General features: G+C 41.8%; 1 protein-coding gene across 1 annotated transcript; it reads right to left on the bottom strand.

Moving 5' to 3' along the window:
- Positions 1-6,162: 6,162 nt before the first annotated feature.
- On the bottom strand, positions 6,163-11,894 carry pi15a (peptidase inhibitor 15a). Its single transcript, XM_071912949.2, has 6 exons — positions 11,778-11,894; positions 11,225-11,548; positions 10,054-10,172; positions 8,913-9,045; positions 8,686-8,801; positions 6,163-7,921 (listed from the first exon to the last, which is right to left on the bottom strand). The coding sequence occupies exons 2-6, from the start codon at positions 11,498-11,500 to the stop codon at positions 7,786-7,788; spliced, it is 780 nt and encodes a 259-aa protein (XP_071769050.1). The 5' UTR covers positions 11,501-11,548; positions 11,778-11,894; the 3' UTR covers positions 6,163-7,785.
- Between the last annotated feature and the right edge of the window lie 2,885 nt (positions 11,895-14,779).

The raw sequence follows: 14,779 nt of genomic DNA, 5'->3' as shown, positions 1-14,779 counted from the left end.
ACACTCTCTCTTTTTCAGTGTCTGTTTTTCCCTCTCCATCTTCATGCACAGCACATTGTGTTAATATTCAAACCACACCGGCTTGTTATCAATAATAGAACAGGGATTTTATGCATGGAAGAGGGAAAATTCTTTATTCTTTAAAGCATCAAACAGTTTTATTTGCTTTTTAGTTCCTACTGTTGACAAGCACAACCAACAGAAATGCAGCTATACTAACATCACCAGAACTATGATGAATACGGCTGGTGTGTTGCTTTTACTGAGATCCCAACAAGGTTTGCATGCAGTTCAAGCAGTTTTTAGTACAGTATCCACAAGGTGGCTGCGTCATCCATTATGTCCTCTGTCACCTATAAGCCAGGCCGTTTAACATTCTGTATCGTTTTTGCTGGTGCTTGTACTTCTACTTTCCATTTCTTTCTCTACTTTTACTTTCACTTTCTACTCCTCCACTACCCCATGAAGCCAGAGTCTTGCAGTTGAGACTGGATGTGTGTGTGTGTGTGTGTGTGTGTGTGTGTGTGTGTGTGTGTGTGTGCATGCATTTGCTTCCCTTTCTCAGAGTAGGTGTCACTTTTTTCCAAATTGTGGAATGTCCACATTTATACATTTGTAAGTGGACATGTGTGTTAGTGTGTATATGTGTGTGTTTTCCACAGTGGTGTCTGTTGCAGCTCAAAGAAAATCTCCATATGTGTGATGTGTTCCAGAAGCCGTTGAAGCTGCACTTGGCAGAGGATACAGAAACATGAGGCATGTTGACTTTCTGTCCATCACAACATACAGACAATAATATTCTTGGATGAAACTGTGATCTATAAAATGACATGCCTTTGTTATTGTAACAGTAGATATACTGTATAGGTTTGAGTCTTAAAAGTTTAAGTATTTGGCTAATAGTTTACCTAATAACAGATACAGAGTGCAACAGCTGTTTATTGAATTACAATACTATAAGGCTTTCCAATTTGTCTGTTCTAAGGGTGACTTCTTCCTCAATAGATTCCACATTACATTAACATTATGCTGTGATTTAATTATTTTTTTCCAAGGAAATTTCTTATTTGGAACTTACAGTGTTAGGAAATATCATGCATGGCAAATAGCATGATGTTGCTACAACCAGCAGGTGTCAGTGTCCATCAACATACAGTCAAGCATTCTTTGACTTTCAAACCAAGTCTGTCTCTGAGCAGACTTGGGTTCAGCTAACCTTTCAGCAAAAATCTTAAAATGAGCCCTTGATGAGAAACCCAAATCTCTGAGCTCTTCCACTTTTCCACCACAAAGGGAACTCAGGGTTAAAACTTGGCCGGGCTGAGGTTGAACTTATCTCTCCCCCAGTCTATTATAGTGAGATCCTAAACAAACAAATGGGTTCAAGGCCATGGGCTAAAGCAACGGAATTAAGTGCAATTTGGTAAACTGATTATGTACTGTGTGTTTGGGAAGTACAAAGTAACCATTAATTAATTATGGAGCTACTGATTAAGGACACTGTAACCATAGGTCCTATTATGTATTATAACATTTCAACGTGTTTTTAGCCTACTTCCCTGTACTGTATGTTAAATGGATTTCTTTCATGATGCAAACAAATCAAAAGATAGAAATTTGACTTTGACTAGAATTTAACATAAAGCCTAATCTGATCTCATGCATCTAAAATGATCTCATACTTTACATTGTTGAAGAGAATCCATTGACCATGCAGTTTCTTGGCACGCTGAATCTGAACTGATTCTTAAGAGAGATATGAGGGTTGGTTTCTCACGTAGGATGTCAAAACATTCTCTTTGACCTATTCATAAAGCGTGAAAGATGAATATTGTTGAGTTGAGTTTATGAGTTCAGAAAAAGGGAGACAAATTTCTGAATTTATTTGGGGTCATACAGCAGACACACAGCCAGAATCATAAAAACACTGAAAGCTCACAGTGTGTGTGTGTGTTTGTGCGTGCTTATGCATGACTGCGTGCATTTAATGCTACAATACATCATGAGAGCGAGGAGGTCAGTGTGTTATAAGCCAGTACAAGCATCAAAGCCTCAGTGAGCTTGTTGACTGTGGGTAAGAGAGCTGAGAGTGGAGGAGGGAAGCCCATCTGATTGCGCGGCTCTTTCCCAGCGCTGTGTTTCTGCGCGGACATTGATTTTGGCCCGCGTCTTCGAGCTGCAGGATGTCGCTCGTCTGAAGGCCCCGCTAGGCCCCGCTAGGAAGTTAACATGGCCCCGTCCAAGACAAAGACTACAGTAGGACACGGAGGGTAAACACAGAACACGGGTCACCATCAGCCCCAGAACCGAGAGGGCCGGGTCTAGTCTGGCTCCCGCTTCAACACACTGTACAGTAAAGGGATTTTCTCTGAGCCACTGTGCTGGAGGTTAAACGTTACAGTACAGTGCCAGGATGCAACGTTGGGTTGAGAACATGTGATTACATTTAATGTCATATCTGCGGTGAAGATAGACTATACTGCTTCATGACTCAGTGCCAGCCCTTTTCCTTCATCGTAAAATGCAATATCTATATTGAGGTATGCCAGCTATGCAGTATTTATATTTCATAAGACCATCTGAGGCACACATTTGGCCAAGGAAAAGTCACTAGACGAGGAAAATGACCATAATGTAAGGCATTAAGGTTATACAGCCCAAACTGAATTGGTATCTTATTTCATTGCGGCTGATCAAATGAAAAATTGGTCGCAACTGCCTGCTGGCATGTTGCTTGAACAAGGGAGTATATGTAAATTCCACCATTAAAAGTGAAACATTTGCCCGAATGTTATGGAGACATTGTCCTAAATAAATAGCATTATAGACTAAAATAGGCAACTGTGACACCGCAAATGATCTGTATACCTCAGGAGCTTTATTTTCCCTCCTTGTTTGAGGTAAGTGCATCCAACTCAAAAGCAGAAGGACTGCACCAACGCGCCCTGCAGTTAACTCAGAGGTTCACCAACTGCCTCAAAAGATTTATGGTGGCAAAAGGGTTTTAACATGTACGTGCCAACATTTGAGAAGATCCCAAAACATGCTTCAAGCGGCTGACATCAGCCTCTGTGAAACACATGTCAATATACTCCCACCTGACCTGTGCACATTTCAGAGACATGAATACAGAGATTCATTTCAGAGATATGCTTTAGTTTAAGACTTCTATTTTTACAAATATCTTTGGAAGCTCTCTGTGCAACATGTAAAAAAAAGTGTCAGAGTTTCCATAACAATGATTAATTGTATGTCTGGACCAGTAGGTACCACATGAGTCCATTACCCTTTCCTCAAATTCTCCTCTATTAGGCTCGCAAATATAAATCAGCATCTCCTGTTTCACCTGTTTTAGAAAATATTGCTATAATGAGGCAATGGAGATCATTTGTTATTTTGAGCGGTGCATAGTGACAACAATCTGTCTATCCCAACCTGCAGCAGCCTACCTTCCCTACACCTGAGGAAGAGAGAGGTTCATTTGGCAGCGAGCAAAGTCTGTTGACTGTCTCATTCATTTTCTCCCCCCTAGAAGAACACATCTAGTGAAATAGCTGTCCAGATGCTGGGACACACCCTGCCCTCCAAGGCCCATCCACACTCGATTTCAGCCAAACTGTGAATATTGACATTGTCCATAACCAAATTTATAGTCTTGTTTTCTTGAGCTTATTTTGACTGAGTTACATCGAGCCTTAAGCCTAGTTTTTTTCTGCCCTAACAGCAGCTCCTTTCTAACCGTCCTGGAGCTGCAGTGCTGCTGCGGCAGAGGTGGATTCTGGGGAGGTTTTGAGGACAGAGCAAGGCTTGGACCGGGCACAGGCTGCATTTCCGATGGCCGCGCTGCAAGGGGAGCAAAATAAACAGACTTGTTGTGCTTCCAACAGGGACAGAAGAAAAAGAAAAATACAATGAATTAGAGAGAGGCCTCTCCCAGTGTCCCCCTCGAGGCAGAGAGGAGCTTTCCTGCCAAGTTTTCATCCACTCAATGCTTGAACTCAGGGAGGGCAGAGAGGTTGTAGAGTACAGAGGAGAGGAGAGGAGAGGAGAGGAAAGGAGAAGAGAAGAGAAGAGAAGAGAAGAGAAGAGAAGAGAAGAGGAGAGGAGAGGAGAGCAACAATCACATGTTTTTTCTTTAGCTACACAACACACAACAATAAACCTTTAAACCATTACCAAGCACCATCCACAAAAAGATCTATCACTATTTACCAGTATTGAACTCTCTCAAATTGTTGCATGAACTCTTTCTCACACTCCTCACCTCACATTTTATTGGATGGCTGCTTGCACATTTGGAAACTGACTCCATCAACCTCACCCACTCCCCTAATAATCTATCACTCTGCCTCGGTCCCTATGAAGTCTCCATCTTCTCCCCAAATAAACACTTCGCCACCTTCACACTTGAGAAACCTAACCGTTTTAACAATCGCGGTTTATCTGACAGGTCGGTAATTCATTTTAAATGTGGATTATTGGGACAAGTAGTACGCTTTCAGATGAGCATACAGATGCGTCACTGCGGCCTGAGTAGGTGTTGGCACAGGCAGTGGATAGCATAAGCTAGTTGAATAGGATTTATTGCTGTAGGAACGGGAGACTGTAAATCTCTCTCTTTCTGTCTATTTCTTTCTCTCTGTCTTTCTGCCTTTCTTTCTCTCTCCCACGCTCTTCTTGGGATTTGTCTTCAAGTGAGCTCATGTACAACTTTTATGCCGTATCTTTGTTATACTAGCCTGAGGTGGGTGAGGAATTCAAGCTATACAAGACGGTGTTACGTCTATGTAGTATCACCAAGCTCTTTCTGTCCCTATCCCTTGAACTCAGTTTACCATCAGAGTCCTGGTTGCCTTCATGCTAACCCAAATCCATTCCATTAACCTTTGTCTCTGCCACTGATGGATAAGTCAGGCGTATCTTGACAGCAGGTTGCCTAACTGCCGCTCCTGATCCCACCCATTTGACTTTTAAACACCCACCAATCATCTGCTTGGCTCCAGGTCCACTATTTGCTCAGACTGGCAGATTTTTACCCATGCATACTAATGCGTTCCTCTGATACTCTCCGGCGGTTGGTTGCAGCGAGTATGGTGGTCTGTTGGGGGGCTGGAATGAAACTCAGCAGGCACAGGTCTTAATTGATGAAAGTACAGGAAGAGGTATGAAACCGTTTTACGTGAGATATTGATCAGTTTTATTCCAACATGCCAAAAAGTGCAAAGTGCAGTGCAGCAAACGTCTCGGTCTGGAGAGAATTCACAAGTGATGCTCCCTTTTCCGAAATGTTTTCCGCACCCTGGTTTGCGCTTGGACTAAAAACGGATCTTTATCTCACAAAGATAAATATTTTATAGCCAGTTTTTTGATAGTCGGCTGATTTCATGCATCTAGCTGGCCCAGGACCATATCCTGCTCTCCCAGCTGGAGAACAGAGCAGGAACTGCTGCGTCTGCCCAACACATCAGAACATTTATGGCATCATATCCCAACTTCTCCCTCTCTGTCTGCCTCTGTCTCTTTCCGACTTTCTCATACTTTCGCCCTCATCTACACACAATTTTAAAGCTGTGAAAATTGCCCGACGCTACAGAGAATGACATATTTCTCCGATTGTCTCCCTCTCTCTCTCTCTCTCTCCTTGCTCACTCTCCTTTGTTTCCTTTGATTTACTCTATGCATGGGAGTGACACACGCTTTCTCTCCCTCTTTCTGGCTCTGGTCTTCCCTCCCTCTCCCTCCCGCTCCCTCTCAGAGAGGTCAATGGTTTCATAGGACAAACTTGAACAAGCGGGCCCCCTGAAACTGTATCAGTTGTCTGGTCGTTTGTGTAGACATGGACGACACAGCCAAAGTCAACCTTTTCTTATTAGGATTCAATTGTAGCCCCGGCATGTTTTCCCTTCTCCCTCTCAGCCTTTGATACGCAGGATGTGGGCTTTGCAATGGCACTGTTTAATTGAAAGTGAAAACAGAAAATCAAAGAGCCGGGTTGATACTGAACTATCCTGGGTAGAACCTCTAATCAATATCAGACATGAGGAAGAGCTCAGACAACTCAGACAACACAGCACAGACAATGGATATTGTTTAGGCCAGGGGCAAGGCATGGGTGGAGTCGTACAAACAAAAAACACACTATCAAAATAGAGCATTTTATTACAAAATACAAAACACAAGAGCAAAAGCGTAATTCATCGCATAAATAGTTTTTGTTGTTGTTGTTGTTTTAAATACAGTCAGTGCGGAAAAAATGTTGATTTCCTATTCTGCAATGCATCATTTCTCGTTGAAATTTGTATCACTGGCAGCATTTTGTTTTTGTATGATATAGGCCTATGTTTCCATTACACTGCTGATATGTACTGAAGTCCTTCTTAGTAGAAGTGGGATACTATTCAGAAACTGGCCTGGTTTGAAAAGGAATTCTAATACATTTGCCAAGTCAAAACTGTTGAGGCATTCGCTCGCCAGTATTGTGCTAGTGCTTAGTTCATAAAAGGCTACTTTAAATGGAGGATAGGAATACTAGTTCTTATACACTGTAATACATTTCTCCTTCAACATTATAAAAGTCGATATGCAAATTAACCTTATACTTCTTAATCTTTTCTATGTACAATTCTTTTCTCACAACAATTAAAAATTCATATCAATTAAATATTTTCCCATATAAAAATGAATAACTTATAGTATACTTGAAGTATAAGAATAGTCATATTCAAGGTATAATGATTATCTATACATACAAAAATGATAATTTTCTGATATTTTGGAAATGTACAAACAATTAAGGTGCACTTGAGTGCCTAACTCTCAAGAAACTAGCTACAACATCAGTGAAAGATCATAACAAACAATCATAAGAAACAACAGAATTTTCCAATATACCAACAAATATGATGCTAGAACAGATATCTGGGTCAAATTCATGCTATGTGCCCTCGCAAGCAGACATATTATGATATGAAACATGATTGAAACCTGTGAAATGCCCATGAGGATGATATGAATGTAGTGAAATTCAGCATAACCAGTGCATATAAAAACTGAGAAAGCACCATGTTAACGTAAGTGTGAAAGAAACAGGGCTTTTGACAACCTGTGTGTCATCTATGTCTTAGGTCATGCTGACTTTGGGCCTTCAAATTAAATTGATTTTCTGTTTACATTAAGTGCACTTTTGTCAACAGAACTTTTGCCAATTTGTTGCAGGATACAATTAGAAGTCACAATGCTTGGAGTCTGAGGTTTGTAGGCTACTGTATGTACTACTGTGGCAGAGAGCTTCAGCTTTCCTCTCTGAGGTCAAAAGCCTTGATCTTTCGATCATGACATTCCTGGGAAGGCAGAGCACACAAACTGAAAGTGTGATGCCTTTAGCACCATAGTGAGTAGGTATGAGCAGCTACGATCTTGTTATCCACAATCCAAGAAATGCTTAATTACCACATTGTCAGTGGTAAACGGATACAGTTATAGTGAAAAAGTGTATGCAGCACCACATACATACCGTGTATGAGATAAAGACCCCCTTTAAAGATAAATTATCTTTCATCAATTAAAATCATCATAGCAATTAAAAAGTTCTAGTAAAAATGTAACAAAATCATTTACAGTTTATTTACATGTCATCAACGTCCGCTGCCTTCAAACGTATGTTTGTCTTTAAATAAGCCCATATATACAAAATAGCATGGTCCAGGACTGTTGTGCAAATCCTTACGGCATAAAAAAAAAGTCTTTGTGGTAGGTTGTCAGCTTGTGTAGGGTGGAAACCTGTGTTTATTTGAACCAGTGCAGGTAGTTTGTGTTGAGAGCAGGGAAGCACATGTTATTGCTGCATGAGCCCCCATAGCTAGGAGGGCAGGCTGAGCAAGGTACACCTACTTTGTAGGGAGCCTCTCCAATCCAGTTCCCCCTGAAAGACAGAAACATGCACAGTGTGAATGGATCTGCGGGCTTGGTGACCAGAGAACTGCCAGTTTTAAAAGTATGAAAATTTGAACTTGAACTTGAGCATTGTGCACCCCCTTTACAACTGACATCAACATGCATTTTGTGAGCAAAAGAGAAATCTATATGGAAACCAGGTAAATTGCATCTTGACACAATCTGGATACAAGATGCATGTTAATGCCAGGTGTAAAGGGGGCCTTGAGCTATTCACAGAACTACCTTCCCATATAGTGACAATAGCGACCAGCAGAGTAACAAGCAGCACCATGTCCAAATTCACAGAGTAGAGGCCATATTTTCAATTAGCGACATAAAATAGGTCATCAACGTCCTGAGCCTGTTACTCTTACATATGCCTCCACCCAATGAGATTAAAACAACCTGGGTCACAAGTCAGTCACAAGTCCCAACGGGCTTTGATTCTGGAATTAAGGAAAGAATTCTTTTGGAATTCTGTGGGTCTCCGGAGCTTTTGTAACGCAGTACCCGTTCACAGGCTTGTATTGGGGTTATCTGAATCTCCCAGCAACCTGGGTGGCATTTCACAACGCAGCACACAACAGAACAGTCTGTGTCGGGATTAAGCCTGTGTTATCGTCATCAGGTTAACAGGTTCGCCAGAATTAACATGCCTTCTTAACAGCATGACACTAGCGCTGTATGTGATGGCCTAAAATGAAAACCAATACAGTACGGTCAGTCAATCAATATGCACAGTATACTTACTTGGGTGAGTAGTTGCAAACTAAGTATGTTGCCCGTTTCCACACTGAACCCCATACATTCATATTGTGGCATGTGTGAACAGCACAGCCAACTTTGTTTGATGTTGCCCACACCATCTACAAAGGAGAAAGATTTGTAACCATAAATCAATCAATCAGCTGCCATATAATGTCATTATTACAGTAATATGATGTTATTACACTTAATACTACGTGTTGTCTGTCTACCTGTGTATAATGTGTACACATGGGTCCATAGCACCGGAGCGGGCATCTAGGGTTACAGTCCCTTGGGTATGGAAAAGAGTAGTCTTTAACCTCATCGTACCATGGCTTCACAAGCTGAAGAATGGATCGGTAGCTGTGAATAAAAACAGACAAAAGAGATATGTACTGTTTAAGTACCACAATTGATGATGATTGGCACTCCATATCATTTTAAATAATGCTGGTTGACCTTGGTGCCAAACTGAGACTGAAACCATGACTGTGTCCAATTTGTCTACAGTCCATACTTTGATATTTAAGGAATAATGGCTGAGAGTCATTAGCTCATTGGGCGGTATGGTCACAGGTGTTGTTAGAGATGAGGCAATACAGAACACTGACTCAGCTCTGTGATTTTAAGTGACAAAAATACCTAAAAACAGTATTTGCAAACATCTTAAAAACAAAATTTAATTTGCTGAAAAGTTAAGCTAAAAACCTGAACTTCTTTGTGCATTTTTGTTGAATACCTTGCTAATCCTACTCGTTGAAGTACAACCACATTAACCAACTAGTTCACTTTCATGAAGACATTATACCCGAGACAAACTACCTGTACAACAGCTGTTGTTGCACGCTGAATAGTAACAGGTAGGAATAATGTCCTTGTATGAAGTAACATTTGAGCATCATTTCTGTTTAACATTGTGTAACAGCACATTGATATTAGGAGTGGTGGGTTATCATAAAATAACCTCACTATAGAATTGTCTCCTTGCCGATCACAAGCAACAGTCGGAATAAGCTGTTTTATGAATTCCCTTGATCTCTCACGTCACCGTCTGTGTGGGAGGTCAATGAAATCTAAAAGTATAGGAAAAAGGTGACATTTTCTCGCCAACGGAGATGTGCCCAATGTTTCCATAATGGAAAGTCAAGACCCACTAAAGGGATGCGCCTCTGTCCTCTTGGGTCATGGCTGGAAACACTGCTTTTGTTTATTTGAAGGGTCACAGGAGCATTCCTCAAGCAGTCACTGGGTCACAGTGCAAAAACCTTTAGGAGAAAGAAGAAGGGGGCAGCGAGGCAACGACCATGACTGCTCCGAGCCGTCCCTGAGAGGAGCAGCAGATGTGAGGGGGAGGGGTCAAAGGTCACTCACCGTCCTGTCCTGACGGAGAGGTTTTGACCCAGGAACCTGAGGAGGTTGTGTGGCCCATGCTCCCACAGGCAGGCATGCGCCCACTCCTCGGCTGTCTTAGCCAGAGTGTCGTCCCACACCTTAAGCACACAGAGAAACAGTGAAAACATGGAACTCCATTACATAACCGATGGAAAATATACACAGCAGCCCTTCTCCATCTATGTCTAATACAGCGGTGAGATGTGAGATAAGACTCGGTGCTCTCTGAGTTCATAACTCGGTTACGAGTGTAACCATAGCAAGAAACTCACTCATCAGATCAGTTACATAAGTAGAGAAAGGTCCCATGTCATTGATTAGATCTTTCTGTGGTGGCAGAGGGGTGGAGAGCTGTATGATGATAGATAGTCCAACTTATCAACGGCTTCCCTCGTGTACACGTGGTTCGCATTGTGAGTGGAGAGCTACGCAACTGGGGATCCTCTTCCACTGATGACTTCACTCTACAGTGACTTCATCAGTGGAAGAGGATCCCCATTGCCTCCCAGCATTACTAGAACTACATATTAAGAGAATGGAGACACTGTCCCCAGTTGCTGTGGTAGCAGCTAAAGTGCAGTGCATTACTGTAATCCTATGGCTGTTTTTGGGACAACTCTTCAAAGTACCTTTCAGAAAAAATGTTTTATCTTATATACAGTATATATTTGTATGAAATTAAACATGTAGACTATGTTTTTGGCACCTTTGGATCTTGCAACTATATGTCATCAGTTGAACTCTATGAACAGGTCTATAACTGACCACTACTGTTCTCTCCATACTACACTGCCAGCAGGCAACTAGTTGACCCCTGTGTCCCTCAGCAAGTGTCTACTTTGGTGGTCTACTCCAATGCAATCTGCTAAACAGCTGGAGGTGCCAAGAGACTCAAAGACATTTGTCACTGCAGTTTCCTAAAGAACTACACATCTATTAAAATCAAGCAGGACTATTCACCATCCCTTCTTACAACACACTTTCTTTTGGCTTCTTGCTCGTTTCATGCAGTTTGCTGGTAGAAATTTCCCTCATAAAATAATGCAAAGGAGAGGCATATAGCCTACAGCTTCAGTATAACCATGCATTGATTCAAAATGCTTGCAGCTTGTTAAAATTAATCAAGTTTGAACGGAGACTTGTCACTTACCATGTATTCCATATTGGAAGCCGGTGGAAACACTTTTCCTCTTACTTTGTTATGGTAATCAAGAATGGCAAGCATGTCGTTTTGAGTAATGTAACGCTTCCTCCTGGTTTTAGAAATAGTCGTGGTGTCTGTTCCATAGCTGTGCGCTGCGCCAAGATTGGTGAAATTGGCGGCTGGCAACGACGTGGACACAGTAGGAATACTCGTTGCCAATGCACTTGCTCCGCAAGATATGCACAGAAGTATAAAGTCTATGGCAAATAACTGAGGTTTCATGTTTGATTTAGGGAACTTCTGACAGAATATTCCGCGTCTTGGACTGATCTGAAAAGAAACCAAAAGAGACAAACTTAAGAAAACTATATTGTCATGGTGAAATTATCCCCTAATGTGCACAAATAAGGTATATTTTTTATGTGTAGCCCGTTATAATATCACATACATAGCCCACTTCAAACCACGCGTCTGCCTTCCAGTGTTTATAAAATGCAGGATGCGGGAGAAATAGCAGTCACAGCGGTGATAAAAATCCTTCACAGGATCTTGGTCTTACCTTTTACTTGCGCAGCGGTACCTTGTGCCTGCGTTGCCAGGCTGTCACTTCCAAAGCCTCTGCAGTATATTGGAGAGAGGGAGGGCTTCCAGAGAGGAGTTTTTGCTCTTTGCAAACTATAGGAGGACTTCAGGAGAAGTCCGACTTTGCGGGTTTATATATTGCAGTGGACGACGCAGGAAGTGCGCCTGCCTCGGAGGTGCGCGCAGCCCCTCCTTGTCACCTGAAACACAGCATCATTTGGAGACGTAATGTTTGGTCTCTCCTATCCCATTCCTGGCAAATCTCGCCTAAGTTCATCAAGACATCTGTTTTGGGTTTACGCAGCTGTAGAACGTGAAAAAGCAAACATTTGATAAGAAAACGAATAATCCGGTAAATGAAATCAGAGGGAGTGGGAGGCCACAGGGCAGCAGCTGATGGAGTTAAGAAAATGTTATCGTTTGTTGTATCAGTGTGGGATAAATGACCATTAATGACTTTACTGAATCAAATAATTTCTCAAAAGCTGTAAGCAATTATGATACAACTCATTAGCTTCAACTAGGATTGAATATGTCATAACAATCACACAGTCCCATTTATTTATTCTTCGGGCTGGTGATAAAATTTACACTTCACTGGGCACTGGTCAGAACATGCACATAAACTCAGAGGGGGAGAAGCCAGCAGTTTCATGTCAAATCAGCGTGAGTGCCGGTATCCTATCAGTCTTCTTTGTCGTATTCATTATACTATAAAGATTACACTTGTTCAGTGTTTGGGTCCAGCTGTGCGGTTTGCCAGGCCGGACACGGAGCCAAGTAAAAAACCCTTCTGCAGGTCATCATTTTCTTTGGCAGCTGGTGAACAAATTAAAGCAACGTGACGCAGGAACAATTTTCTTTCCCCCCTTTTTTCTTTCTCTCTCCCCCTCTCTCCTGTTGCCGACAAATGGTTCTTTCCCAAAAAAAAATTCTTGGAAGTGATGGACTTTTCAGGTGCTGGAATGGCAGGCTAAGGGGATATATCACTCAAGACTTTCTCCTCCGCTACAGCCCATCCATACATTTCAGCTCCTATTCAGCTACTGCATTCTTACTCAATATACTGAAAGGTTCATTGGGAACAAAAGTTGTCAGAGAGGATAAATCATGACAGATTAGTTGAATATTTCCACTTCTTTGCCCTGATTCAACATTGTACACAAAGCCAGGACGCTAAGCAGACACGTCTCTTTCCTGCTGCTTCTTGATTTTAAACAGGATAAACCTTAAATATTCTGGAGTTAATGGTCCGCAGGAGGTGTTGAGTGTTTGGAGATGTGGTGTTGATTTCATTAATTTATACCTCAACACCACAGCCAACAGCTTCATTAGCTGGGGCCAGAGAGCCCTGAACAGCGAGAATACAGTAGAACTTGAAACTTTATTTTAAACTCAAGTAGACCATCAGTTACCTCTGAGTGGCTTCTATTCACCCTCATTCAAAGCTAATATTCAGCATATATTCTAGAAAACAAAACAGGGTGCATGTTGGTTTTTGGCACAAATAATTCAAAATATTGATTTCCACTGAATTATATCTGAATATGTTTTTAGATCTCTCTCTCTTCCTCTCTCTCTCCCTCTCTCTCTCTCTCTCTTTTTTTTTTGTTATGACTGTGCACCATCACATCTGCTCAGTATTTTGACTCATCCTCCCATATGGTATCAATAGCCAGGCCACTCTCCAGCCAGCACAGCCCCCAGCCAAAGACTGTGATCGACACGGTGCTGAGACACTATCTCCAGGTTCATAGCCATATTATAATCCATATCATTAGATTAGTTACCATTTACCTGTTTCACAGCATTTCACTCTGTTTTAATATGTATTCGGCTGTAGATGTTTGATCTTAGACTAGACATTAACATGGAGGCAAAAGTTTAGTCTCATTGTGGAAATGGATCCAAGCTAGATGCAGAATATCAGAATGTTGCAACCTCTCTCCCTCTGTGTCTCTCTCTCTCTCACACACACACACACTCTCACACACACACACACACTTTGTTCACGTGCAGTCTCCCCGAACGATATTCCCTCAGTCTCAAAGTTCTGGTCCTTGTTTGCACAGTGAACCCAGTGACTTCACAGAGGTTGAACCATTATTATCATATTATCAGAGGAGTAATTAGGGCATTATTTGGGGCACATGCTGCTTGGAGGGCCTTGGGTCTGTTTTGGAAAAGCATTCTTTTTCAGACAGAGCATTTATTTACCTACAATATATTGTTCCAAGTTTCCCCATGCTTCCCCCTCTCCGGAGGCCTCTCGAAGCCCAGTGTTGATGCCAGTACAGAGAGAGTGAGGTGCAACAGTGAGCAAGAGGGAAAGCAAGAAAGAGAAATGCAGACTATAGACAGAGTATGAGACATAACAAGTGCAGGACTGGTTATATTTCTACATATATTTTGGTGTTTCATGCATCCAGTCGAGGCAGAGGAGTCGAAAAGTCAAGTGCACAAAAAAATAGAATTTGCAAATAATTTTCAAGTGTTTGTTTTAACTTGTATGGAGTATCAAATGACTGTGATTTGCCATATATGACCGTGAAATGAATGCCCAGAAGTTTAGACAACCACAGGAAAGTATATGAAAGTATATACTTTTCTGTGACTGATAATTTACATGACACTATCTGAATTGTGCTGATGCAGTAAACCCCACCCATCTGCTTCTAAGAATTATTGGAAAGTACTAATTTGACCCAGGTCGGGTGCACAACTGCACTGACCTGGACAAATCAACAAGTAAGAGAATCTCCTAAGGATGGCTGCTCACTCTGTCCATCATTCCAGCAATCACAGCACATGCTGTAGCCTCCAGCTCAGCTGTGCACTCCACCCAAGGCTATTGTTACTGCACTGGCAAGGTCCACCATGTCTGGGAAAATCACTAAGAGCTCAGCAGTATGTGAATGGATGGATGAAACAGAGGTCTAATATGACTTGAAAGACATAAAAAAAAACCCTCTATGACCA

Source organism: Centroberyx gerrardi, chromosome 22 (genome assembly GCF_048128805.1).
Source record: "Centroberyx gerrardi isolate f3 chromosome 22, fCenGer3.hap1.cur.20231027, whole genome shotgun sequence".
Taxonomy (NCBI): Eukaryota; Metazoa; Chordata; class Actinopteri; order Beryciformes; family Berycidae; genus Centroberyx; species Centroberyx gerrardi.
Note: the sequence above shows the minus strand (reverse complement) of the source record. Positions and strands in the feature narration are given on the sequence as shown.

Bases quoted from the DNA above. Each gene is read 5' to 3' on its own strand.
- pi15a (XM_071912949.2), bottom strand. From the start codon at position 11,500: ATGAAACCTCAGTTATTTGCCATAGACTTTATACTTCTGTGCATATCT. The intron at 10,173-11,224 runs GTAAGTGACAAG...TGTGTGCTTAAG, and splicing joins CTTCCAATATGGAATACATG to GTGTGGGACGACACTCTGGC. The intron at 7,922-8,685 runs GTAAGTATACTG...TCTGTCTTTCAG, and splicing joins GTTTGCAACTACTCACCCAA to GGGGAACTGGATTGGAGAGG.